The 23,984-nt window shown below is 44.2% G+C and overlaps 4 protein-coding genes across 7 annotated transcripts; 1 reads left to right on the forward strand and 3 right to left on the reverse strand.

Moving 5' to 3' along the window:
* The first annotated feature begins 428 nt into the window (after positions 1-428).
* On the forward strand, positions 429-5,670 carry LOC100838103 (testis-expressed protein 2). Its single transcript, XM_003572954.4, has 7 exons — positions 429-758; positions 2,124-2,368; positions 2,734-3,415; positions 3,486-3,840; positions 4,249-4,340; positions 4,533-4,727; positions 4,817-5,670. Exons 1-7 carry the CDS (start codon positions 579-581, stop codon positions 5,465-5,467), a joined length of 2,400 nt encoding a protein of 799 aa, XP_003573002.1. The 5' UTR covers positions 429-578; the 3' UTR covers positions 5,468-5,670.
* A 349-nt stretch (positions 5,671-6,019) lies between these two features.
* LOC100838398 (splicing factor 3B subunit 2) lies at positions 6,020-11,172 on the reverse strand. Its single transcript, XM_003572955.4, has 18 exons — positions 10,947-11,172; positions 10,738-10,854; positions 10,454-10,582; positions 10,275-10,337; positions 9,598-9,705; positions 8,724-8,801; positions 8,500-8,592; positions 8,069-8,155; positions 7,857-7,958; positions 7,637-7,756; positions 7,469-7,531; positions 7,230-7,375; positions 7,063-7,156; positions 6,897-6,955; positions 6,757-6,796; positions 6,576-6,667; positions 6,412-6,481; positions 6,020-6,308 (listed from the first exon to the last, which is right to left on the reverse strand). The coding sequence occupies exons 1-18, from the start codon at positions 11,133-11,135 to the stop codon at positions 6,240-6,242; spliced, it is 1,719 nt and encodes a 572-aa protein (XP_003573003.2). The 5' UTR covers positions 11,136-11,172; the 3' UTR covers positions 6,020-6,239.
* Positions 11,173-11,567: 395 nt separating this feature from the next.
* Positions 11,568-16,708, reverse strand: LOC100834714 (sucrose transport protein SUT4). 3 transcript variants are annotated; one of them, XM_010237717.3, is made up of 14 exons: positions 16,115-16,708; positions 15,349-15,414; positions 15,165-15,263; positions 15,022-15,086; positions 14,851-14,935; positions 14,699-14,732; positions 14,506-14,605; positions 13,793-13,868; positions 13,306-13,662; positions 12,921-13,064; positions 12,440-12,673; positions 12,300-12,363; positions 12,177-12,220; positions 11,568-12,091 (listed from the first exon to the last, which is right to left on the reverse strand). In XM_010237717.3, the coding sequence occupies exons 1-14, from the start codon at positions 16,424-16,426 to the stop codon at positions 11,921-11,923; spliced, it is 1,851 nt and encodes a 616-aa protein (XP_010236019.1). In that variant the 5' UTR covers positions 16,427-16,708; the 3' UTR covers positions 11,568-11,920. The 3 variants fall into 3 exon arrangements, with proteins under 3 accessions (XP_010236019.1, XP_014756507.1, XP_010236020.1); XM_014901021.2 differs by having other exon boundaries at positions 11,667-12,091; positions 15,022-15,061; positions 16,115-16,191; XM_010237718.3 differs by lacking the exon at positions 16,115-16,708 and adding an exon at positions 15,769-15,858 and having other exon boundaries at positions 11,667-12,091; positions 15,022-15,061.
* A 522-nt stretch (positions 16,709-17,230) lies between these two features.
* LOC100835020 (probable prolyl 4-hydroxylase 3) lies at positions 17,231-21,057 on the reverse strand. Of its 2 annotated transcripts, XR_002965409.1 has the most exons (8): positions 20,558-21,057; positions 20,372-20,453; positions 19,175-19,370; positions 18,734-18,863; positions 18,450-18,637; positions 18,127-18,222; positions 17,635-17,725; positions 17,231-17,520 (listed from the first exon to the last, which is right to left on the reverse strand). XR_002965409.1 is itself a non-coding variant. In XM_003570441.4 (7 exons), the coding sequence occupies exons 1-6, from the start codon at positions 20,842-20,844 to the stop codon at positions 18,149-18,151; spliced, it is 957 nt and encodes a 318-aa protein (XP_003570489.1). In that variant the 5' UTR covers positions 20,845-21,056; the 3' UTR covers positions 17,231-17,725; positions 18,127-18,148. The 2 variants fall into 2 exon arrangements, 1 of the variants encoding a protein (XP_003570489.1); XM_003570441.4 differs by having other exon boundaries at positions 17,231-17,725; positions 20,558-21,056.
* Between the last annotated feature and the right edge of the window lie 2,927 nt (positions 21,058-23,984).

Genomic DNA, 23,984 nt, shown 5'->3' on the forward strand with positions numbered 1-23,984 from the left:
CAAGGCATGCTTGCTTGGTTCATTGCATTATACAGTTTGTTGTTCCATAGTGGCAAGCCACAAACAAAGGGAGCTCCCAAACAAAGTCCGTGTCAATGTCTAGTGGGTAAAAGAAGACCTAGCTAGGATAACCAACCAAAAAGATATTGTCTGCCAAGTCACCCGAAAAAAAGAAAAAAGATATTGTCTGCCAAGTCAGATCGTGTGGCTTGAATTGTAAACGATGCACAACCTCCAATTGGGAATTCTGTTCAGAATCAATTGGGCATTAGATTCGGGCACAAGGAATCGCGTGACTCAGTGGAACCACCGCCCCACCTGTCTTCAACCACCGACAGATGGGTCCCGGACGTTGAACCCTCTACAGCGGGTCCCACACGTCATGTGTTGCTGGACTGAAAAGAAACGAGAGCCTCGAGTCGAACGCGTGTTCCGCTCCGCTTTGCCCACTCCCGACTTCTCTCCCTCCGGCGACGCGGCGAACGCCCGCACTTTTCCCTTTTTTGCACTCCAGCCCTTCCTTCGTTTCCAAGGCCCACCTCGCCGGCGACGCGTCGGTCGTCGGCGCGGCGGCAGCCATGGCCGTGGGGTTCCTGGCGGGCTTCATCCTCGGCCTGCTGGCGCTTGCGGCGGTCGAGGCGGCCGCGGTTCTGTGGGTCGTGCGCCGCCTCCGCCGCCGGCAGGAGACGACGGCGGCGGCTTCCTCTGCATCGGAGGAGGAACTCCCCGGCGAGAGACCGTTTCCGTACGAGAAGAAGGTGAGATGGAGACGCCCTTCGACCTTAGCGTGCAGGATGTAGTCGATTTTGCTTGCTCTTTAGGGCGAATGCGGCGGTGGTTGGTTACTGTTTCGGAGCTCGGGGCAGATGCGTGGGACTACGGGTCACGTCTTGATCTATGCTGTGCTCTTCGAAGTTGAGTTTGTGAGGGGCAGGTGACTTCGAAGGGTTGGGCGGTGGATGGAACTGCGTTAGTATAGGCGTGGTACAGTGGTAGTAGAGTAGCATGCTTGGATTGCTGTTGTCTGGGATGAGCAACAGTGTGCATTCATGCTGGTTCTTCCCCCAATTTGTAGTAGGTGAATTGGGGAAAACTGGATTTCCATTGATTGGGAGGAATAGCACTTGCATTCATGTCAATCGCCCGATCCTTCGATTGTAGCATAGTTGAGCTGGGAAACTGACATGAATTCAATTGTGGATTCTTCTGATTTTTCCCCCAGTTGCAGTTGTTGAACTGGGAAAATTGGATTTGCTGTTTATTGGGAGGAACAACACTGATCATTCATGTTAAATCACCGAACCCTCCTAGGCAGTGGGCAGTGAGCTCCTTCTGGTGATGGTCTCACAATCCTTGTGATGTACCATTATTTAGCATATTAGAATAGAGTGCTGCGTTCTCAAGTTAAGTTGATGATGTTCCCCTTTTTACCACACAAACATGTACTCCCAATCGTTACTAGAAAATCATGTACTTACATATTGCAGCTGACAGTGACATGCACCTTGGGGTTGTGATGTACTGTCAGGTACTCCCTCCGTCCCATAATTCTTGTCGAAATATTACATGTACCTAGACGCTTTTTAGGAATAGATACATCCATATTTGGGCAAATTTGAGACAAGAATTATGGGACGGAGGGAGTATCCTTTAGCATGCCTAGTTGTTGGGTCTAGCATTGTCAGAACAAATTCACTTGGAAGTTATGCAGTTCTGTATGAGTCTCTTTTATGACATTGCCTAGATGCTCTTGTACCTCACATTCATCAGAATAATGGGATAGGTCACGTCAAATGATTTCGGGATGCATCTTGCCTGCGACTATGTCTACATCTTGATGGTCGTTTCTCTTTACAGCACATTTTTATACTAGTTCTGTTGTCGATTGCATGTATGAATATGGCTTTATCCAACTTGGAATATCAACAGGATGGTTTTGAAGAAAATTATGCAAATTGCACTTGATGAATAATGCCAGGCTGGAGATGGGTTTGATTAACTTTGCAGTACACTGATTGTCCAATTGCTTTGGCCCAGCGAATTTGTAATTGTGTTTCACTTTGATTTTCTGTGTTTTATTGCTAATGATCAAGCGTATTTACGTTGCTGCCATATGTTGACAGGGCTCTCTGTGGATACTAGAGCCAGAAAAGCTACCAAAAGTTAGTAATGATCGCTTATCAAGTGGAGGTCCCAAAGAGGCGAACGACAAAAAAAATGTTGTGGAGGTCTTTCCTGCAAAGAAAATGGCTAAAATCAAGGGGCATACCCTTAGTTTGTCTGGTCCTGACGGTGCTGGCACAACGATTGAGCTTTTGAATTGTACGGTCGTTGCTGTTTCTGCATCAAGTATGGCCTCACGCAAATGGTCAGTGCTTCACATAAGTAAAAAAACACTTTGTCTTTCACCAGGAAATCTGTCATCTATGTATTTCGAGGTGTACATGTACAAGCTAGTTAGACCTTGCCTTATTAAGTGCCAAACAAATTAGCATAGTTGATGAATTTGATCGAATGCTTTCGTTTGAATGTAGATCATGTTACTATCAAGTAAAGATTGAAGTACACAAAAATTGTTTTTGAAATAACTCCGGTAGGAATAGAGTATGCTTTAGAGGACAAGTAGAAATGCTTGTCCAGCTAATTGTACGTTCCTTTCGTTATGCTGTTTGGTTGCTGGTAGGATCCATTCTTTAGTCTATATGTAATTGTACTACTGTTGCTTATTTTCAGGACTAAGAGGTATCCGATAAAACTGGAAAGCCAGGAATCTGAGATCTACAATGGAAGCAAGGTGTGCTATCTTTATGCTGAGACTTCATGGGAGAAGGAATCATGGTGTAAAGCACTCCGTCTTGCAGCGACTGTTGACAAGGAGAAATTGAATTGGCATGCTAAGTTGAGCAAAGAGTTCTGTAATTACATATCATCGTTAAATTCTGAATACCCATGTTTCCTAAAGCCCACGGTACTTTCAGCTGAGGATCATGAGGTTATAGACAGCACAATAAAGACTGATGGGTCTTCCAAAGTACGCCTTTTCCTCAAAAAGTTAGCAAAGAAGGCATCTACAAAGGCTCCCGTAGAGGGTAAAACAAGTGTGACATCATCCACACAAGGAGAAAGGAAGGTGTTTGATAAAATACGCAGCTACCAGGGTACACAATTTATTGAAGCCTTATTAGGCCCACAAGAAGACAAACTCAGTAGCAGCTCATCACAGGATACGGGGAAACCGAGTGCCCCAACTGCTCCTTCGAGTCACACTGGACAGCTTCCAGCTTTTCCTGATGTAAATGCAGATGATAGAGTTGCAGATGAAGGTACACTTTGTTGGAACCTTCTATCCTCACGGCTGTTTTTCGATGCTAAAATGAGCGATGTGATAAACAAGGCCATCAAAGCTCGTATTCAGGTTCGATCTACTGCTCATGTTCAAGAACAAATCTATCATATCATTCCTTTTTAACTGATTTTATTTGCAGCGAACGTTATCAAGCATGAGGACCCCAGCTTATGTGGGTGAAATTACACTTGCGGACTTCAGTCTTGGAAAACTTCCACCTTATGTACACGCGATGAGAGTCCTTCCACTGGATCTAAATGAGCTATGGGCCTTTGAAGTTGATTTTGAATATTCCAGTGGAATATTATTGCACATTGAAACAAGGCTTGAGGTTGAGGAACCAGAGTTACAAAAGGACCTCATGAAAACTAACTTTGGGACAGATCCTAATGGGGAGGTTGATTCTGATCTTCTTGAGAGCATCGAGCAGTATGGTAACCAATTTAGAAACTCACAGAACTCAGTTTCTTCAGTGGAAGGAAAAGAAGAAGCAGGTCCTTATAAATTTTATATTTGTTATGCACTTACTTTAAGTTCTTGATTCTTTATTTATGTTTGTTTTTACCAAATGACCAAATGATTCTTTAAAGGATAAGAGAAAAAGTCATACCACGATGTTTCTGCAAAATGGCCTCATGCTTCTATCTCCAGGGCCTTCCACATTTCAGTTCCCTATATTTCTTTGGCTTGCTTCAGAGTTTAGGTTAACAGGGTTGCATACTGAGCAGTCTGCCCCTGCAACATGGGAGTATTTGTTTCCTGTATCTCCATTTATTATTTCTTGTTGTAATATATTATTCTGGCAAAGCATCGAACTAGGAAAAAAAGGCTCAAAATTATTTGCCTCGACATTAGCTGTATAGATATTAGATAGTGATCAAGACATATGGTTTTTGTATCAGATGCTAGTCAGTCTAAGAGCACCGGATGGACATCCGCGTATTTATCAAGGTGGAAAAATATATTGCATTCTATAGCCGATCATGTCTCACAGGTTTGTTCCTCTTTGTTATCTCCATCCATGTGTTTTGTGTATGCATTTTTTATGCACACATTAAGTTAGTGGGTTGGGTATGTATATGTATTATCTGCATCGTGTAAGCATGCAGTAATCCCAAAAGCTTAAGATGGTACTAGTATCTGTAGAAATATTTCACATCTGCGATTTACATTTTCTCTTGCACAGGTTCCACTTTCTCTGTCGATAAAAATTTCATCTGTTCGAGGTACCTTGCGCATTCATGTGAAGCCCCCTCCTTCTGATCAACTTTGGTTTGGATTCACATCGATGCCTGATCTAGAGTGGGACTTGGAATCTTCTGTTGGGGATAGGAAAATTACCAATAGTCACATTGCTTCACTTATCGGTAACAGATTCAAGGTAAAGAATACAACCCTTTTCTGAACATATTGTTTCTTTGCTGATGTACACGTCTAACTGGGTGAGACGCTGTGGACTGTTCTGTTCAGGCTTCGCTGCGTGATAGCATGGTGCTTCCAAATTGCGAAAGTATTTCTATGCCATGGATGCTGGCAGAGGAGGATGATTGGGCACCTCGCAAGGATGCACCTTTTATTTGGCTCAACCACGAACCCACAGAGACCAGAAGCCACGCTACAGCCGTTGCGCCAACCCATTCAGAGGAAGCTATTCCAAAGGAAGATGCTAGCAATATAAATGCAGCACCAAGTTTGCGTGCTTCCTCAGCTGGAAGTGAGGAATCACGGAAATCTATCGATGAGTCGACCGAAGAGCCTGCAGCAGAAGGATCGCCCGTGCAGTCTCTCCTAGCCCCAGCCGGTGAAGCTTCTCCTCCCCCTCTTGATGCACCTGATGAGCTGAGAAAACCGCTGCTGGTCACAGAAAAGCGCCAGGAAGACACATCAGAGAGCAGATTGGGTTCTCCCCTGTATACATCTCTGAGGACCATCTCTGCCGGGGACGAGGCCAAACGAAAAAGCGGTAGGCGGAGTCGGATGATGGACTTGGGCAAGAAGGTGGGAGACAAGCTGGAGGAGAAGAGGCGGCAAGTGGAGGAGAAGGGGAGGCACATCGTAGAGAAGATGCGGGAGAATGCTAGGACCAACAGCTTGGAGAGAACTACCGGTAGCACCAGTTAGCTAGGAGACAACAGTTCAGTTGTGCTATGTTTTTTCTCGTTGTGCTATTTTTACCAGTTAGCTAAGCCATGCCATTCCCTGTAATTCTTTCGTCATGGATAACTTGGGACTAGAAAGTGTTCTAAGTCCAAAGAGAGACATGCAAATCGGCACATGTACAAATGTTTGATCCACAATGCAAGTCTAGCCGTTGTTTCACAATACAATTTTTTTGACGGGTAGGACAAATACAATTAAATCGAGCGGAATAATCATGCTCTGTAGAAACAAACGATGCCGTCAAATCTAAGTTCGCAAAACTCGTGTTACTTAGGATTAACAATGCTTGGTCAGTGGTATACGAATGATCGACCTTGAAATCATCCAGGTTTGATCCACTGCCTAAAGCAAATTTTGTAAGATGTACATATTTTGTCATCCCTATCTGGCGGTGCAAGCATGGCACTGATTGTATTACTCCAAACTCCATACTTTGGAGTAGATTTATTATGAATATATTATTATGTTAAAACATGATTAAATCTCCGAGAGGTTCTAATTAGCTTTAACAAATTTACTCTTGTAAGACATCACTAAATGCTGATAAAAACAATAAGCCAGAAGTTAACATACATAATACGTCCTTGACATGCATGTCGGTGACATTAAAACCGTCGTACACGTAGAGGTGCTACATCCGTGCATGCATATACATACAGCTTGGCATAGGCTACAGGACGAAATGGAAACGTCCTCCTGAATAAAGGGAGAAACGGTAACCCAACAGCAACATCTAAAACTTGAAGTCCTTCTTTTTGGATTTCCCATCCTTGTCCTGCTTCCTCTTCCTCTTGCTTGCATTCTGCCAATCGGAAAAAGAGCAGTTGATTAGGTGAGTACTGCTTCTAGCTAAAGAACTACGGAGTAAGATAAATAAAATTGCTCGTAAGAAACGTGAAACGAACCTCCGCCACCATGTCACTGAAATCTTCCTTCTGGTTCCGCAGCTTTTCCTCTTCTCGTGCTTCTTCGTACCTGTTTCATGGTTTTCAAGGGAATGGCATTAGTGCTTTGACTTGCAGGTTGCAGCAATTGACAGGCACAGCTTAACAAACGTCAGTAAACCTACTTGGCTGCCAAAACATCATCCATAACTTCAAGTTCCTCAGGATGTATGGTGACGTCCACTTTGTCGGACTTCTGATTCTTAAGAAGATCAACCTGCAAAAGAGAACCAAAAGAAAAGATCAATGAATCACCAAAGCATGCATGCAACCAGAATACTTCATGCAAAGGAAATTCAAGCTCACCCTTTTAACCCCAGCTTTATCCGGTGCCCCGACCACATACCTGTAAAAGAAGCAAGATACAGAATGAGTTCTCCATATGGTTGAATTCAAACAACATGTTATACAGAGAACTACAAGCATGTTTCACTAGGGTCACATACGTATGGCTTGATCCATAGAGCGTCCCAGGTGCAATTCTTTCCTCCTTCTGCTCAAGAACCTTCAAATGAAAAAGGACAAAGGTTGGTTATGAACCGCAACGTGCCAAATTAAAGCTCAAACAATGCTTGGCCTTAAATACCACAAAAATTGAAGGTAAGCCCTCACCTGGTATAGCTGCTTTTCTGTTTGTTTTTCAGGCTCTTTCCTCTGTAGCTTCCGAAGATCAATGACATCAGGTGTTTCCACGCCAGTGGGAGTGCTATTAACATAAAAGGCATCATAACCTAGTTCCTTTAAGAAAGAACTTATTCATCTAAGAATTATTGTAGTACCTGGAGATGGTGTCAACAGACTGAATGCCCGCTTCCATGTCTTCTTCTTCCATTAGGTCATCTTCCTCTTCCTCCTCCTCTTCTTCTTCCTCCTCCTCTTCCTCCTCCAAGTCACCCCAGTGCTTGCTGCGGTCAACTGGTTCCTCCTGGATCACATTGCAGCATAACAAATAGCTTTGGTTCAAAGTTCAGAATACACAAAACAAAGAATTGCAGAATAAATAGCCGATTATACAGACATCATAATTAGGTTCATCCTGCTGCTGGATTCCAAAAACATCTCCATACAAGGGGCGTCCGAGCTGTTAGAAAATACAAGTAAATAGATAAGAATAAATTTGTAAATTGATTAAACTAAGCATTTAACTAGAGCAGAGCCTACAAAAGGCAAATTTGACGTAGCATACCTCATCCACAGGAGGCTTTCCCCATTCCCCAGGTCGGTAACCAAAACTCGCACCAGGAGGAATTGGAGCATTCAGACCAGGAATCTTCAGCGAAGGATAAGAGGGCGGAGGACCATATCTCTGCCAACAATATTTGATGTCAGTTGACAATTGCCAGTAACAAAAAGAACAATCAACCAGAAGACCAGCTGCCAGGAGATTTTTTTAAACAGAACAATACCTGCATGTTTATAAGCCATGGAGGTGGTGCACCATCAGGCATACCAAGAGCTTCTTTAAGTTCTCGGGACAGCATACCTGGCTTCATTTCCCTAAGTTTGACCTATGGAGTGCATACAGATAAAGAATTATGATCAATGAGCCAGGTTTGAAAACATAGACATCTGAATCTCCTGAATAGGGAAATGATATATCAAGAAGAGAAAAATGTACCTCAAACTCTTTCCCTTCGTAGTACAGGTCACCATGACTAGTCAATTTTGGTTTAGTTTGGTATTTGAAGAAGGCGTCGTGCAAAACCTGAACACAACAAAATTATTGTGAGAAGTTTACACGCGTCTGGAATTGAACATATGAAACAAATACATCCTACTATCAGTTATGACACTTCTGCATGAACATGATCACTATTAGTGCCCTAAATGTCACAACGGGCGACAACAAGTTTACATGACAGACACCTGACAGACCAAATTTGTATGTAGATAGAAGAATAGAACATAGCAAAAACTGCAGGATATGCTATTCAACATCTCAGAAATCTGGAAAGTCAACTGATCAATTGCGCACTACTGAAAAACATAAATATACGCAGTATAGGATTCTATATATCTTAACTTGGTCTCAACAGGAATTGAACTGACCTGATAATCTATATCCATCTTGCCCATTTTTGGCTGCATGCGCTCACGCTGCTTCTGCTTCAACTTTTTGCTATCCTCTTTCTCGATATATGCCTGAAAATGCATTTTGAGACCTTAGTAAAATAAAAGTTAAAATTCAAATAACACACGTCACTGGAAGATAACAAATTGAGAAGGGAGATAACATGTCCCTAGAATTAGTACAAAGAACAAAGATAAGCTACCTGTCTTATCTTTTCTATCCCGGTTGCAGCAATGAAATCAGGAAGTTGGAAAGGTTGTTTCTCAATACCCCTCTTGCCCTGGAAGAAACAACATAGCGACGTAAGATCTCATCGACAAGATATAAATAACATGTGGAGGAAAGCATAATTTTCAAGTTTTCTAGGCAAGCTACAAAGTGTGGCCAAAGGTCAAGATCCTGGCTAGACGACGATGATCTTTTTCAAACAAAATGTCTCACAAGATGTCACTAGATGCAATGCCTTAGAATTTATACTAGAGCAATCACTCAAGCACTGCACCACTACCACCAAGTCCTTGCTTCCAGAAAGTTACAGCATCCCTGCAAGAATTATATATCTGTATAAGACGGAGGGGAAAAACCATATTGACTTTATGTCCCCCCACCACCTCTAAATCTCTAATAAGTAATAACACTCACTCTAGTGTACAATCTTGTCACTTTATATTGAGCTACACTGGCATATGATGATTGTTGGCTGTAATTGTTGCACTTCCAGGCTGACAATTTTAGATGATGCAAGGATGAAATCCAAGTGAGGTGCTACACATATCCCACATGTGGGCTGGGCTTTGAGCAAATTTTTGGCCTGGCACGTTGCACCTTTCAAACAGAACACTTCGTAACAAATTCAGGAAAGCATGCAATGTTTATTAGATACTAAACAAGAGAGATGCTTTAACACTTCTACAATTGGATTTTGAAGAAAAATGATGGTCCGATGTGCATAAACCTAGCAGGCTACCGCTCCACTACTAACACACGTCTATTTCTCAGAGGTGCATGCAAGTACCAATTAAATAATTTTTACACAAAACAAATCGATCCTTATTAATGGTAGATGTATTACAAACCTGCAAGAATTTCCTCTTTTGAGACCAGTGCCTTGGGACAGGTACAGTGTTCCTGTAAGACTTCAGATAGACGAGTAACTTGGGATCTGACGCTGTCGCATCCCAGACCTAGCAGTAAGAGAACATCGGAATCAATTGAAGCTAATCCATAAATAATTTTAGAAAGTTTATGGAGAGGATGATACAAAACATTGAAACAAAGATTTTGGTGACGCCTTCTGTTCTTCACTTTATTATATAAAGATTATGATCATTTCTTATGTTCACACCACCAATACAAGCTGCAGGGTACTACCTCTGTTCCTAAATATAAGACGTTTTGTGCACCAAGAGCCCACCAAAACATCTTATATTTAGGAACAGATGTAATATTTACAAGGATAAAACAGACACCCGTCACATCCTCACTATTACGGCCAAGGACAAAATAAAGTGTTATTGTAGAGCGCGCGGCCAATAAAACTGATCATAACACTAGTTCATTTCATTGAAAAAAGTTCTAGGCTATTTTAGTTTCCAACTAATGATGATGAGTTTGTGGATACATATCAGCTCTGGCAATGCAACATTACATGGATAAATACAACAGGATGCAATGGCAACACATGCATGCCAAATGTAGGCACACAAAACTACCCAGGGCATATGATTTTTACAACAAAAGGAGGCTGGCTTACCTCAACAACGTCGGGCCTGTTACATATCTGTTTCAACTCTGCAATCTTCATCCTTTGTTCCAGCTTCAGAACACAAAGCAAACATAAATTTATGGTGAGGACACCAGAAAAAGGAAAAGAAACCCATAATAAGTTAGTAAGATGTGTTATGCAACAGCAGGCTGGGGCAGGGAGCTAACTTTTTTCTTCTTGTTGGACAGGCCTCCTTCCTTCTTCTTCTGCTGGGCCTCCTGCTCATCGTCGTCTGAATCAGATCCAGACCCCTTCTTCGCCGCATCGGCGCCAGCCTCATCCTTCTTCTCGCCATCCTAACCATCACAACACCAAACATACTCATCAAACTAATGCAGATTACAGAGAGTATCGATCAATTCCACCGCAAAGCAGCTAAAAACTAGTACAAATTCCGTAGCGTTTTGCCGCCTAAAGACTAATAGAGGGGAAGTTGTGGAGACTCGTATACCTCCGCGTCAGCGGGGGAGTCCTTGAAGGTGAACTTCTCAAATATGTCTTTGAAGTCGGCGAGGAGGCCGTCTGCGAGGTCCGGCTCCTCCGCCACGTACTCGACCTCGACCTCCACCTGCGGAACGGCCAAGCAAGCTTTCTAACGTTAGACAAACCAGACAATCGCTAACACCACCAAAACCCTAGGGTTAATGCGCCCCTACGTACCTGGGGTTTGAGATCGGGCTTGTCCTCCTCCGCGGAGTCCCCGGCCGTATCTGCTGCGGGTGCTTCGGCGGGGGTCTTGTTCTTCTTCTGCTTCCGTCGCCGGCGGCGGCGGTCGCTCTCGCGCGACTTCTTCTGGTCGGCGCCGGCGGGCGCTCCGTTGGGTAGGTCGGCGCTAGGGTCCGCGGCCATGGCGGACGGCGTTTGGGATTTGGGAAATGGCCCGAGTCAGGATTTGGTGCGGGTTAAATTAACGAGAGTGTTCCGTCGGTTACTCGATTGGGCTGGGATCGGTTGCTCGGTTGGGCTGGGCTCTTTCCACATAACGAGGCCCAGCAGGCCATGGCGCCAGCAGAAAACGCTTTTGACGTACGACGACGGGGCCCATCCCGATGTGATCAGTTCGTACTGCCTGATTCTATTCTTTGTATTTCTAAAAAAAAAGATTCTACTCTTTGTATTCTCAAAAAAATAATCTATTCTTTGTATTGTTCGTTTTTGCTTCTCTTTTTTTTGGATATCCAAATAGGATTCAAGTTCACGTTCAAGTTGAAGGAGATGTATCATCAATGTTGCAATTTTACCAGCCACGAGTATACACAGCACAGCGTACAGCGTAGTATGTACGAGATCTTATGTCGACCTCTCTCTGGAAATACACAGCAACATATAATGTCACCTACTCCGTACCATATAAAAGGAGGGTGCCTGGCCATTGTAAAATTTCACCTACCATGTAATGTCAAAAAAACAGGTAAAACACAACATTCTTTTACAACTTTGCATTGCCTTGTATGCACATAGACCTAACTAGCTCTCTATCCTAATCTCTATCTTTGGAATTCTGTAGCTGGCAAGAAGGAAGAAAGAATCATTTCCATATAAACGAATGTCAAAATGGATGGAATTCAGTAGTGTTGGGAGGAGTAGGTATCTGGATGTTTTACAGACAGTTGTCCAGTTCGGTGACCTGAGGTTCAGCCGAATCCATGGAAGCCAGCGGATGTATAGTTGTTTGACAGCTTTGGCAGCTTGAGAACTGCGAGCACTCCGGCTGCCAGCGAGAAGACCGAAGCCAATGCGAAAGCAGGGATGTTACCTCCCCCAAAGAGGGCATCCCATGGACCTGCTCCAAGCGAGACTACTATCTGCAAAGCAGATTGAGGTCATAGATGTCAAGGGATGTTTGGTAACGATGCATAGGCGAAGATCATTCCAGATAAAAAGGCAAACCTGGGGAGCGACGATAGCGAGATTTAGAACACCTGTAGCCAAACCTGGAAATGGACACAAACATTATCTGTCCATGAGAACCACCGAAGCACACTGTAAGAGTACAACATCAATGACACAAACCTTGTCCGCCTCCTGTTCCGGCAGTTAGCTCAGCAGTCACGGAAAACGGAACACTGTAAGTGATCTGTAACACCCAAGAGCAATGTATAAGAATCTCCCAACACAATAATGAAGACAAATGTGCAGAGTTTGGTACTAACAGAGAGTGGCAATCCAAGAAGAGAGAAAAGAATCAGTGCTGAATTCCTGACTGTTTTATCTGCCCCGACAATATGATGAAGTTTACTTGAGTACAGATCAAAAGAGATCCAACTTAGTATTGTTGTTGCCATCATGCAGACAAACACTATGAAGTTGCTGATTGCCCAAACCAATCTTGCGCCAATCATCCGGCATAGTGGATCAACAAGGAAAGAGCCAATCCCAAGGACAACCTACATGAAAGAACAAATATTACAGCCACCGACTAAATACCTTGCAGTTACATCCAACTGCTATGTTTTCAAACCAACACAAAGTATGAATAACCATATAACCAAATTTACAGAGCATTGGTAATACATCCACAAAAGAAGTGTCCGCTGTTGCTGAAGTATGCATACCAGGGACGCAAGGAATGCAAATGCATCTAACCATAGTAGTGCACAAAGTATGGTAAACAAATTGATCACAGGCTCTTACTGAATTCAATAGCAAACCAAATGCACCTTCTCGGACACCATTGTCATAAGCTTTTCTTTCACTCAAGTCTCCATTTGGGTCCCCGTGGTAAACTTCACGCCCCATCCAGTCGGTGTCAAAAAGGAAAAAGGGAAACCATGACAACTGAAAAACAAACAAGGACAAAATGGCACAAAGACCATTAATTTCCAACATATGCAGAAAATGGACCGTCAGCAAGCAGCTGATGTGCATCTAGCTATGTACTCCCTCCGTCCCATATTAAGTGACTTTCTATTACATGTATCTAGATGCTTTTTAGGCATAGATACATCCATATTTGGACAAATTTGTGTCACTTAATACGGGACGGAGGGAGTAGTACAATTCGATGTTGATGACATACCCATGTTAGGGCCATAACCAGAAGCACGGAAGGCATTCCAGAAGGTAGATGCCTCATGCTAGTCAAAATGTTAACCAAAACTGCTCCTGGTCCGTCATTGAAATCCTCAACACTGTCTTTGTTTGAGTTGGATCCTGCATCTGTACAATCCTCAGAACTGGAGTTAGCTGAGACATTGTTTCCATCCACATGACCGTTAGGAATTCTTCCATTGCTCTGTTCACTCGATGTACAATCATCATCTCTAGAACCATTCAGTAGAGGAGCAGAGTCAGATAACCGCTGTGCGTCCTTTGGTTCCAGTGGGATCTCTTCAGCGAAGTACAGGGTAACAGACATACAAAACACAAGGAATACCTGCAAAATAGATAATTGCTTAGCTTATTCGGCTTTGCCAAACTGCAGCCAGCAATTAATTTCTACAATGTAGAATTAAGAAACCTAGCTTCAAATTACTAGGTCAGTTGCAGAATCTGTGAGAACTTACAACTGCAACTAAAAAAGCTGCTTTCAAATTACCACAAGCTTCACAGCAGCCTCTTGTCATTAGAAAAGGAAACCACCTGCATAAATAATGAACATCAGTCAAACTCGGCTTTTGGAGGGGTAATCCACTGTGGTGGATGAGGTGAAAATTCTCGGGAGAAATTTAGGAATGGAGTTGATGCAAGAAGCCCTAAACTAGAGGACAAATGCCAACAGGGAGCAGGATATTGCATCAGGAAAAGTACATGACTTGCTTTCACTGCTCAGTTCTGTTTGGTCGACTTCCATTAGGAAAGAAACCGAGCATCAGCCTACCATCTTTGTCAAATAAAAGAAATATGGGGGAACAAACAGTGGGGTGATATGTACTCCATGCTACTGCAAGATCATACCTCGAGTAAAGCACAGCAGCAAGGCAGGGGAGCAAACACATTATTTACTGATACAGCTTGACTCAAAGGTTTCAGAAAGTACTAACTGGGCAACTGCTATCTATGTCAACTAGCAAATTTTTGCAGGATTCTTACTGTCTAGTGTCATGAGTTTAGGTTTCAGATATTTCCGATTGCGCAGTAACCATTTATGTCAACTGGCATAAGTTAGTTTGATTCTTTCTGGATAGTGGCATGAGCCTAATCTTGAAGACAGTAGCAAATTGCTGAACAAAAAGCTTCAAACGAATATAAGTTCAAAATAACACACAACATGACATACTTGTGCCAGTTCCCGCTCGCGCCAGCTGAAAAACCAAGAATATTTCCAACAGCCATCCATGAGCAGAATATTGCATTCGAGGAATTACATTGATCAGGACCTGCATAATAGAAGGTTTCATTCGATATTGATATTGATATTTTTAATGGTGGATCCAGCACTAGTAGATATTCAAACCGAAAGTGTTAACCACCTGAAAGATCAGCTAAAAGGGCACGAGCAGGTCCCTATATGTACCAAGAAGGAACAAAATGTCAGGATGACAGTAGTTCAACTTTCCAACAACATTTACAAAGATTTGGTGCGGATACATAGGATCATATGTAAAAAATTTAATAGGCTTACTTGTACTGTATTGTTTGCAAGGTCCAACATCCAGAATCCAAGAATGAAAATAATAGCAGCTCGATATCTTAGACCTTTATACGTGCTGTATAAACAATTATTAGCGTTTTAGTGACAGAACACTATTTGGAATTGTTGATAAGAAAGCAAACAAATAGAATGAATGATTACCTGCAGTGCTCAGTGGTATCTCCTAACATGTAACCAAGGTCTGCAGAAAACCCGATTAAAGTTACCTACGTTTGAAGTCTACCTATTAGAGCAGGGAGAGAATGTGAAAATATGATAAAACTATCAAACAGCATATAACTCACAGCTGCACATATCATCATGCATCCAGCCAAAATAAACGGCCGCCTCCTTCCGTACTTGGAACGGCATTTGTCACTCCAAACACCAACACAAGGTTGAACCTGGTCAGAGTATAATTATTGAAATGTGAGACTTCACATACTGGGACCCAAGAAATTCAGCAACAATCTCTCTGCAAAATCTTACCACAAAACCAGTAATAGGTCCACAAAGCCAAATAAATGATGCCACGGCATGGTCTATTCCTAGAGTCTGCACAAAAAAGAGGAATAATATGTGAATTCATAGGAAGGATGTCATGTATGAACATATAGAATGATACGCATAACATAGTGGCTATCTCAGCCAGTGATCTGACTTCACTTCGGCCGACATCTGTAAACTAGAAACTCCGGCACAGAGCATACTCGCGCTGATCAGTAAATGATCAGTTCACTATTAATCACCACAGCCAGGCAACAATAGAACCTCGTTCACCCTTATCAGGTAATAATAACTACTCCCTCCGATCCATAATAAGTGTCGTGGATTTAGTACAAAGTTAGTAGGGAGTACTAAATTGCAAGTACATGTGCAACGGGTTTCCAAATGCGGTGGCATCATCACCTGAAAAACGAACGGCAAGACACGGCGGGCTCACACTTGCTGCTCAGCCAGTGATCTGACTTCACTTGGGCCGACATCTGTAAACTAGAAACTCCAGCACATAGCATACTCACGCCGATCAGTAAATGTATTAAGTTACACGTACATGTGCTACGGGTTTCCAAATGCGGTCGCATCATCACAAACAGAAACGGGGAACAGCAAGACACGGCGGCTCACACTCGCTGCGTCCCTAAATGCGCACACCACACACAGACACGCATACTGAACGGCGACCCGCCCCACCGCATTTCGACGGGATCTCGCCAGCAAGCCAGCGGGAGCGAAGGGTGTGTGCGTGTGTTACCTGGATGTAGGGGGTGAGGAGGGAGAGCTGCAGCGCCCAGCCGAACTGCACCCCCGCGGCGACCATGCAGGCGAGCACCACCTTGTACTTTGGTGCGCTGCCCTTCCTGCCTTCCGCCGCGTTGCCGTGATCCTGCTGCTCCCCTTCCCGGGGTCGGTGTTGGTCCTTGCGCGGCGAGGCGCGGGCGCGGGGGCTGCTGTTGCTGCTGCCGTTGCTGTTGAGGCTGACGAGCTCCATCTCGGCGTCTCGGAGGTGGCGGTACGGCACGCGGATGGCCGTGACCCCGCCGCCTCCGCCCCCGCCGGAGTCCATGGCCGGCGGGCGGGCGTCGGCGGCAGATCGGGGCAGGCGAGGTGGGGGGAGGGGGGTTAGGCTAGGGTTTGATGGGGTCTGGCTTGCCGCAAGCGAGATCCGGGCGGGTTGTCGGAGGAGGCAAGCAGATGCGGGCGCGGGCAAAGGGGGCTTGAGTAGGAAATTGGGGAGGGAGGAGCGCGTCGGTGAGCAGAGGCCAGAGGGGTAGGCGAGGAAGGGCTGAGGCGCCGACGCCTGTCCGCTCCCGCCTCCCTTGTCAACGACTCATATTTTGTTTTCTTTTCGTCGCTGCTTCCATGTGAGCGCGCGATTGGCGTTGCCCGTTGCCTTCACCACGACTACACTCCACAAACAGATTTGATTTTTCTTCAGACTCGATTTATAGCACTGGTGTCCATGTCAGCGTCAGGTGAGCTTGCACTCACACCCAAACTTCCATTCTACCGTCACTTGATTCAACGCGCCACCGATCCGGTTCGATTCCACCCAACAGAATTTCCCTAGTACGAAACAAAAAGCTTCCTAACATGAATTTTATAACTTGCGTTCTGAACATTTTGAATTTGTTCTGAGTTGAGAGTCCGGAATCCAGGTGGTCCAAATTCGAGTTGGCATTTGCGTTTCTTCAAGTTGAGAGTCCAGAATTCGGGTGGTTCGAATTCAGGTTGGTCCGAACCGACAGTTTCGAAACTAGTCCTGAATAGGGGGGTTCAAGTTCAGGTTGGTCCGAACCGACAGTTCCAAAACTGTTCGAGGTGGGAGTCTGAGATCATTCTCGGTTTGGAACATTGTAGGCCACATATATGGAAGTTGCCAAATTTATGGGTCGGGCCAATTCAGTAAGTATTTAACAGAATCTGATATGACATACATGCAGGAGGACAAACTCTAATCCTCCTTATCATTATTCAGTAGTATATCTCAACCTCAACAGTACAGTATGGTGCACTAATGCTACAGGTAGGACAAGAATGACTGAATAAGGTACCCAAGAGAAAAAGAAGAAAAGATGGAACTCCAAATCCTATATTGCCCCCTCAACACTACACCGTCATCATCCTTCCTCTATAACAGTTGGGGGGTATACTGCAAGTCTGCAACAAGAGAGAAAAGGAGGAGAAAAAAAAAGGCAAGTCAGTCTCCAAGAATATGCCCCCCCTGCTTATTGGCTGTATTGATTAGAGATATCCTCGAGGGGAAATGGTCACAATGGTGGGTCGATGATCTGTAAAGCCTAATATGCAGGTACACGGGCACCATCCTGGAAAGAGCCCCAGTCACATGGTCAAATCGTGTCACCTGCAAGAGAAAGTAACCGGGGGATCAGCTTACACACACTTTATTTTTGAGCAAAAAACCTTTCAGATGGTCAAGCTCACAATGGCACAAATAAAAATAAGAATGTCTGGAACCATCCTCCTCGGCCATAGATTTATATATGGATCCATATATGAGGACACGAATCAGGGACTCATTGGTAGTTCATGTTGCTGCAGGGTATAGATTGCATGCCTAGGACGAGTAATATCAGCAATCTGGGTGTGAATTACTTGAAAGCCAAATATTACATGAATTTTAGCACCAAGGATGAACTGGTCGAAACGTATTCCGAGACAACCAATATGTATACTTGACGAGAAAGCAATGACAACATTAGCATCAGCTTTACATCTTGCACAATATAGGACAAGTGAATGTACCTTTGGAAACACTTCAGATAGCTCATGTTTTGTACTCGCCAACATGCATCCACTTGGTCGAGGACCATTTATTCCCTCTAATAACAGGACAGCCCCCTGCAAGAATAATGCGGTATAAAAAAAATTAGGAAGGTTGCTCCGAGTATTTAGAACAAATGCATAAGAGCACGAGTTCAGGTATAGCAAGTAGCTTCCAGCATGAAATTGGAACGAGAGTGTATAAGTGAAAGGTCCGATATAATTCAGTCTTGTAAACACTTCACCTCCCTGAAAGGGGAAAAGGAAACTACTAACAAAAGCAGTAAACAGGTCATTGGACTAACCATGCAAACTTAATGGGTCTAGAGTGGCATCTGGGTTCATGCTCCAGAAAAGAAGTGCATCTCCCATCTTTGGTTTGACAGCGAGACCTTTTCTGGCACACTCTGAAAGTTCATTGTGCCATGGTAAAGAACTGCTATTCACATTTGCATCGGGGAAAATAGTCTCACCCCCTTCTTCAACATCTGATCTGTTCCAGTTGAGAATATGTTTTAGACATGTTAGCAACTCAGTTAACATCACACATAACCAGTGTACTGGGGGATAGGGATACTGTCATACGTACAGATACATAAGAATAGTGGCCATCCTCTGACCACCATTCTTGGTGTTGAACTCGTCAAGAAAATAGTCAAAGTGGGGTTCATACTTCTGCCCTACTTCATAGTGCAGGACTTGGAGTCCCTCTCCATGTTCTGTAAGACAGAATGAATTAAAATTATTAAACAGACCTAATAAACCTTCGCAGTTTAAAAGCGACATATGTTGAGAGTTGCATCGTTAAATTCACGATTCAATGACATTCCATATGAATGCTGACAGAGCTATAACCCCACTTATGCAGTAATATGCATAACAAAGAACAAGGGTGACATATAACCATCAGACTGCCCTATGTGTTCTGTGGATCACAGTTGTCCATGTAACTTAGCTTTGTTTTATTAGCTGAGAAACCCACTGCAGATTTGGCTTGATTATGAGGCTGACTCTTTAGATATCTACAAACCTGCAGGTATAAAGGTGTAGTCTGCTATCCTCCTTTCGATGGCCCGAATAACCTTGTCACGTCCTCTTCGAAGAAACATGCCTGAACTTGTGCGAACCCTGCTGTCCTTGCTTTTACCAGTAGTGCTATCAACAACTGTTGATTTCTCCATGCGAGGCTTGGCCAATCCAATCAAGTATTCACACTCTTCCTTGGACTATCAAAGAAACAAACCATCAGCAATCTGACACAGTTAAATCACCAGCAAAAATATGTGCTGAACTAACAAGCAACAAATATGTGCCAAAAGATTAAAAAATGGTTAGTAAACACCCATAACTCAGAACACGGCAAAGAACAACTAAAAACAAGAGAAACATGAAGTGACAAAGTAAACCACGAACCTAGAATTGCACAGTCACAAGGTCTACCTAAATTATTATTTTTATAAGAACCATTTGTATCAGGGATTTGCCTAGTTCATAATATTGTGAAGTGAAGTACAATAATACGTAAGGAAATGTTTAACACAGATGGTACATGTGAGTTTTTCCGTCCATCATCAACTCGGCGCCTTACCTAAAACAACCATTTTCCCACACCACTGGAAAGTGGAAACTAGACTAGCTGCCTACCCATTCATTTATCATGTTGCCAAATTAGTGAAATTACAGTTCAAACCGTCTACATTTCCATTCTTGCCTAATAGTAGATCAGCTAATAACCCACCATAAACAGAGCTCCATTGATAGGCGAAAGCAAGCTAATGCAATAGAAGAATTGCGGCCTTTCCTTCGTAATGACATGCAGTTGAGCTCGAAAAAACTACCCCATATGAAAAGAACAGAAGGGATAAAAGCAAAGGTCAGCACCAGCTCATTTGCAGACGAAACTACATGCTTAATTTGACCTCAAACCGATTTGGCCAATCATAAGGTGAGCACCATTTCATTCCCATAACAAACTGCAGCTCATAGAGCCATCATTTCCTAAAAGCTCGTCTTTATCCCCCCTCAGTGGCACACAGTTCACCCAAAAAGTTGAGGCGACCCGGAGACGGGATCCATTTCAGCGTGGACATGGGGAAACAAGGCTAAAACTTCACACGAGCTGCGCACATGCAGGTGCGAATGAAGCATGGGAGAATTAGTTTTTTTTTAGAATACTGGGAGAATTAGTTTTTCAGAAGCGAAGTAGGAGAGCGGCAGCATTTGTTACCAGGAAGTTGTGATAGACGAACGCCCTGGGCTCCCATGAGATGACCTCCGTCCACTGTGCGCCACGCTCGCCCAGCCCCTCGCTGCTCCCAACAAGGCAACAACAATAATGGCCGCCGAGGTCAGCCAGCAGCAGATCGAAGCGAATCTGGACAGATGCGTGTGAAATTGTTGCTCATTCGCTCACCTGAGATCGCGGCGGGCGCGGGAGCGCGCGGAGTGGGACTCACTGCCGCCGGATTCCTCGGTGCTGCCGGACTCGGTCTCTCCCCCGCCGGCGGTGGTGGCGAGGTTGGGGGCGGAGACGGGGAGCGAGAAGACGCCGAAGGCGATGAGCGCCAGGAGGAAGGCGGAGGCGATGAGCAGGGCCCCGAGCGCGACGGCGTACGGCGAGACGCGGCCGCCGCCGCCGGGGCGCGTGGAGAATACCCGCGGCGGGCGGATCCCGCGCATGAGCGGGCGCGACGGCGCCATGAATGGGGCGCGCGGAATGGGACTGCGGCGGCGGAGGAGGAGAAGGGACTGAGAGAGAGAGAGAGAGAGAGAGAGATCTCCCGCGCAGGATGGGGAAGGTGGGTGGCTCGACAGGGACGCCCGTGCTCGTTGTCTGTCTTGGTCGCCGCGTGGCCGCCGCGCCGCGGGTTCGCTTTCTGTGTGTGTCCCGACCGAAACCGTGGGCTGCGCCGGCTCGCCGTGTCTTCGGTCCAGAGTTCAGAGTTGAGAGTGAGACCAACCCGTCAGAGTACAAGTGTGCTACGCTTGCTGCTGCTGACGATGAGTGCGAGGCAGCACGTGTCTTCGGCATTGTTTGGTCCAACTCTGACGCACATGGGCAGCCAGTTGATACAATTGCAATCCACAGATGATACAATTGCAGGACAAAGCCGTGTGTAGTCAGTTGCATCGGAGCATGTTTACTCCTGTTTTCTGCAGCAAGCAACTCTTTCGCCCGATCGTAACCAGATCTGAGCTTCGGTTCGTTTTAGCAGCATGTGTGTTAACCACATTTTGTAGTTTCTTGTCTCACTTGTTATAACAAGATTTATATTTGCTAGTCAACTTTTGTAACACACGAGATGACTAGTTTAGCACGTGTCTTCGGCATAGTTCTGATGCAACCACATTTTGTAGTTGCTTGCCTCACTTGTTATAACAAGATTTATATTTGCTAGTCAACTTTTGTAACACACGAGATGACTAGTTTTATCGGCCGCAAGAACAATGTCTTGCCGAACTGTGTTACCAGAGTCGGTGAAACACGGGACTCACTTGTTCTCTCGCTGCCATGCATACGAACGATTGTGGCTTCATGGCCATAGTCACATGTGCAACTATTGTGACTGAAGGTAGGTTGGAAAGAGAACATTTGTTTGTTTGAGTGAGGTTTTGAAAAGTTTTTAGTCTGACTGTCTTTTTCTTTCTGAATATACACGTTGTGGTCCGACAAACGTAGTTATGGTATATTATAGTGCTTGATATGATGGATGTGCATATTCTCCGTTTGAAGTCGTTATTTATTATTGCAATGAATACAAGATTCAGGATCAAACGTGCAAGCGTGCTCACTTGCCAATGACTTGCACGTCATGGACCGTACAACACACGAGCCGCTTCCTGGATGCACCATTAGGATGCATCCATGCACACACGTGTGGGTGTGATTTGAGCTTGGTTGTGATTTTTTTTTAATCGGTGATGTTTCAAATATGGCAGTTTAGCTAGCTAGCTTGCCTGTTGTCGGGATTCTATTCATAAAAAGTTACAAGCTGAGCATTGTCAGCCACGAGTCTTCTTCTAATTTTTGTCTTTCTCTTTTTTATAGTTGTCAGAACACATTTATTTCTCTTTCGATGGTTTTAATAAACAAATATAAGATTAACTAAAAGCGGTCGAATTAGAAAGAGGTATAAAATGATTATTTAGCGGTTTGTTCTTTTGTTGTTTAATACTGCTTCGTTGGGAGACGCACATAGGTGCGTGGACGTTGCAACGGCATGTGAATCATAAGACGCCGGTTGTAAAAGAGGTCGAATTCGAAAGAGGTAGGTTGGAAAAAGCAAGTTCGTTTGTTCGATTGAGGTTCTAAGAGGTTGTTAGTCCGACATGTCTTATTTCTAAATATACGTGTCAATTATCCCAACACATATGGTCACGGTAAATTCTAGTTTTCGACCTTATATAGCACGGAATATGTTTTCTTCTTAGACAATTTTTTGCAACGAAGTAGAAGCTTCCGGACCTTATGTGGCGGATGATGACGCTTCAAACACCATTAGAAAAACCCATACATCTGCATTGCGCGAATGCGTCTTAAGGTTGGGTGTCATCCTTTTTTATATCGGCAATATTTCAAACATAATTTAGCTAGCCAGTTTGCTTGTTTTCGAGATTTTTCATAACACTACAAATAAAACTTAGTGAGTCATGCGCGTCTTCTAGTCTTGTCTCTTCTTCTTTATAGTAGTTGAACACATTTCTCTTTTCTAGTAGATAAACAAATACTAGAGGGTTTAAAAGAGAGAAGTATGTTTATCTAAATAAAAGAGAGTATAAGGTTAAATAAAAGAGGTCAAATTTGAAAGAGAGATCCAGAGTGATTACTTTAGCAGTTTTTATTATTAATCCTGCTCTGCTGGAGACGCATAGGTCGCCTCGGCTGCTCGTAGCCCGTAGCACGGCGGTGGCGATCTGAAGCATAGGACGCCCGGGGCGATGGCGATCTGACCGGAACTCGCTCTCTCCCTCTCCCCGCTCACGACAACCGCCGAAGTCTCGCTCGATTTCCAGCAGTTCACCGGCGGAACCGCTCAGAGTGGTGGCGATAAGCGAGGCTTGGTGGTTGATGATCTATTCCTCCCTAGAACTCCTGGCCGCGCCAGCGCCTCACGGTTCTGGGAGCTCTCAGTGCCCTCTATCGTGTGCAGCACGCCACCGTCACTTCGTGGATTTAGGGTTCCAGAGCTTGCTACCGGTATGAATTTGTTCTTCCTCGGTTTGGTTTTCGCACCCCTTGCTTTTGTCCTCTCCGATTTAACCTGGCGCATCAACTGTGACTCTGGTTTTGCTAGGTTTCCCCCAAATCGCCGTCAATGGATGCTGCTTCTCCGGATAGATTCGATGGTATACTCCCTCTCGCACCCCTGCCTACCCACCCCTCACTGTGAATGCATGTGATTTTAGGTTATGCTTGTTTTTTTGGTTGCTTATCTGCTTATGATTTTAGCGTTTGCAATGTCAGCACATTGTTGTATATAGATGTTTCATATATTTTGTTTGAGTGCTTGGTGTTGTAGATTGTACCAAGTGTTGCTTGTATTTCAGAATCAGCACATTGTTGTATACAGATGTATATGATTGACTAAATTTTTACTCGCATGTGAACTTCCTATGTGCTAAATGTGAACCTCCTGCTATATATGTTGGATGCCATGAAGTTCTGGCATCTACATTTTTTTGTTTTGAAGTTTTACTCCTTGCGTTGATATGTGAACTTTCTTAGGTGTTAACTCTAAACTTCCTGTTACTGAAATGTGAACTCCCCTACTGTCTATGTTGTCGTGCAGACTTCATGTAAGTTTGTCTGCTCATTTTTAAAGTTGGGTTGCAATTTTATT

Source organism: Brachypodium distachyon, chromosome 3 (genome assembly GCF_000005505.3).
Source record: "Brachypodium distachyon strain Bd21 chromosome 3, Brachypodium_distachyon_v3.0, whole genome shotgun sequence".
Taxonomy (NCBI): Eukaryota; Viridiplantae; Streptophyta; class Magnoliopsida; order Poales; family Poaceae; genus Brachypodium; species Brachypodium distachyon.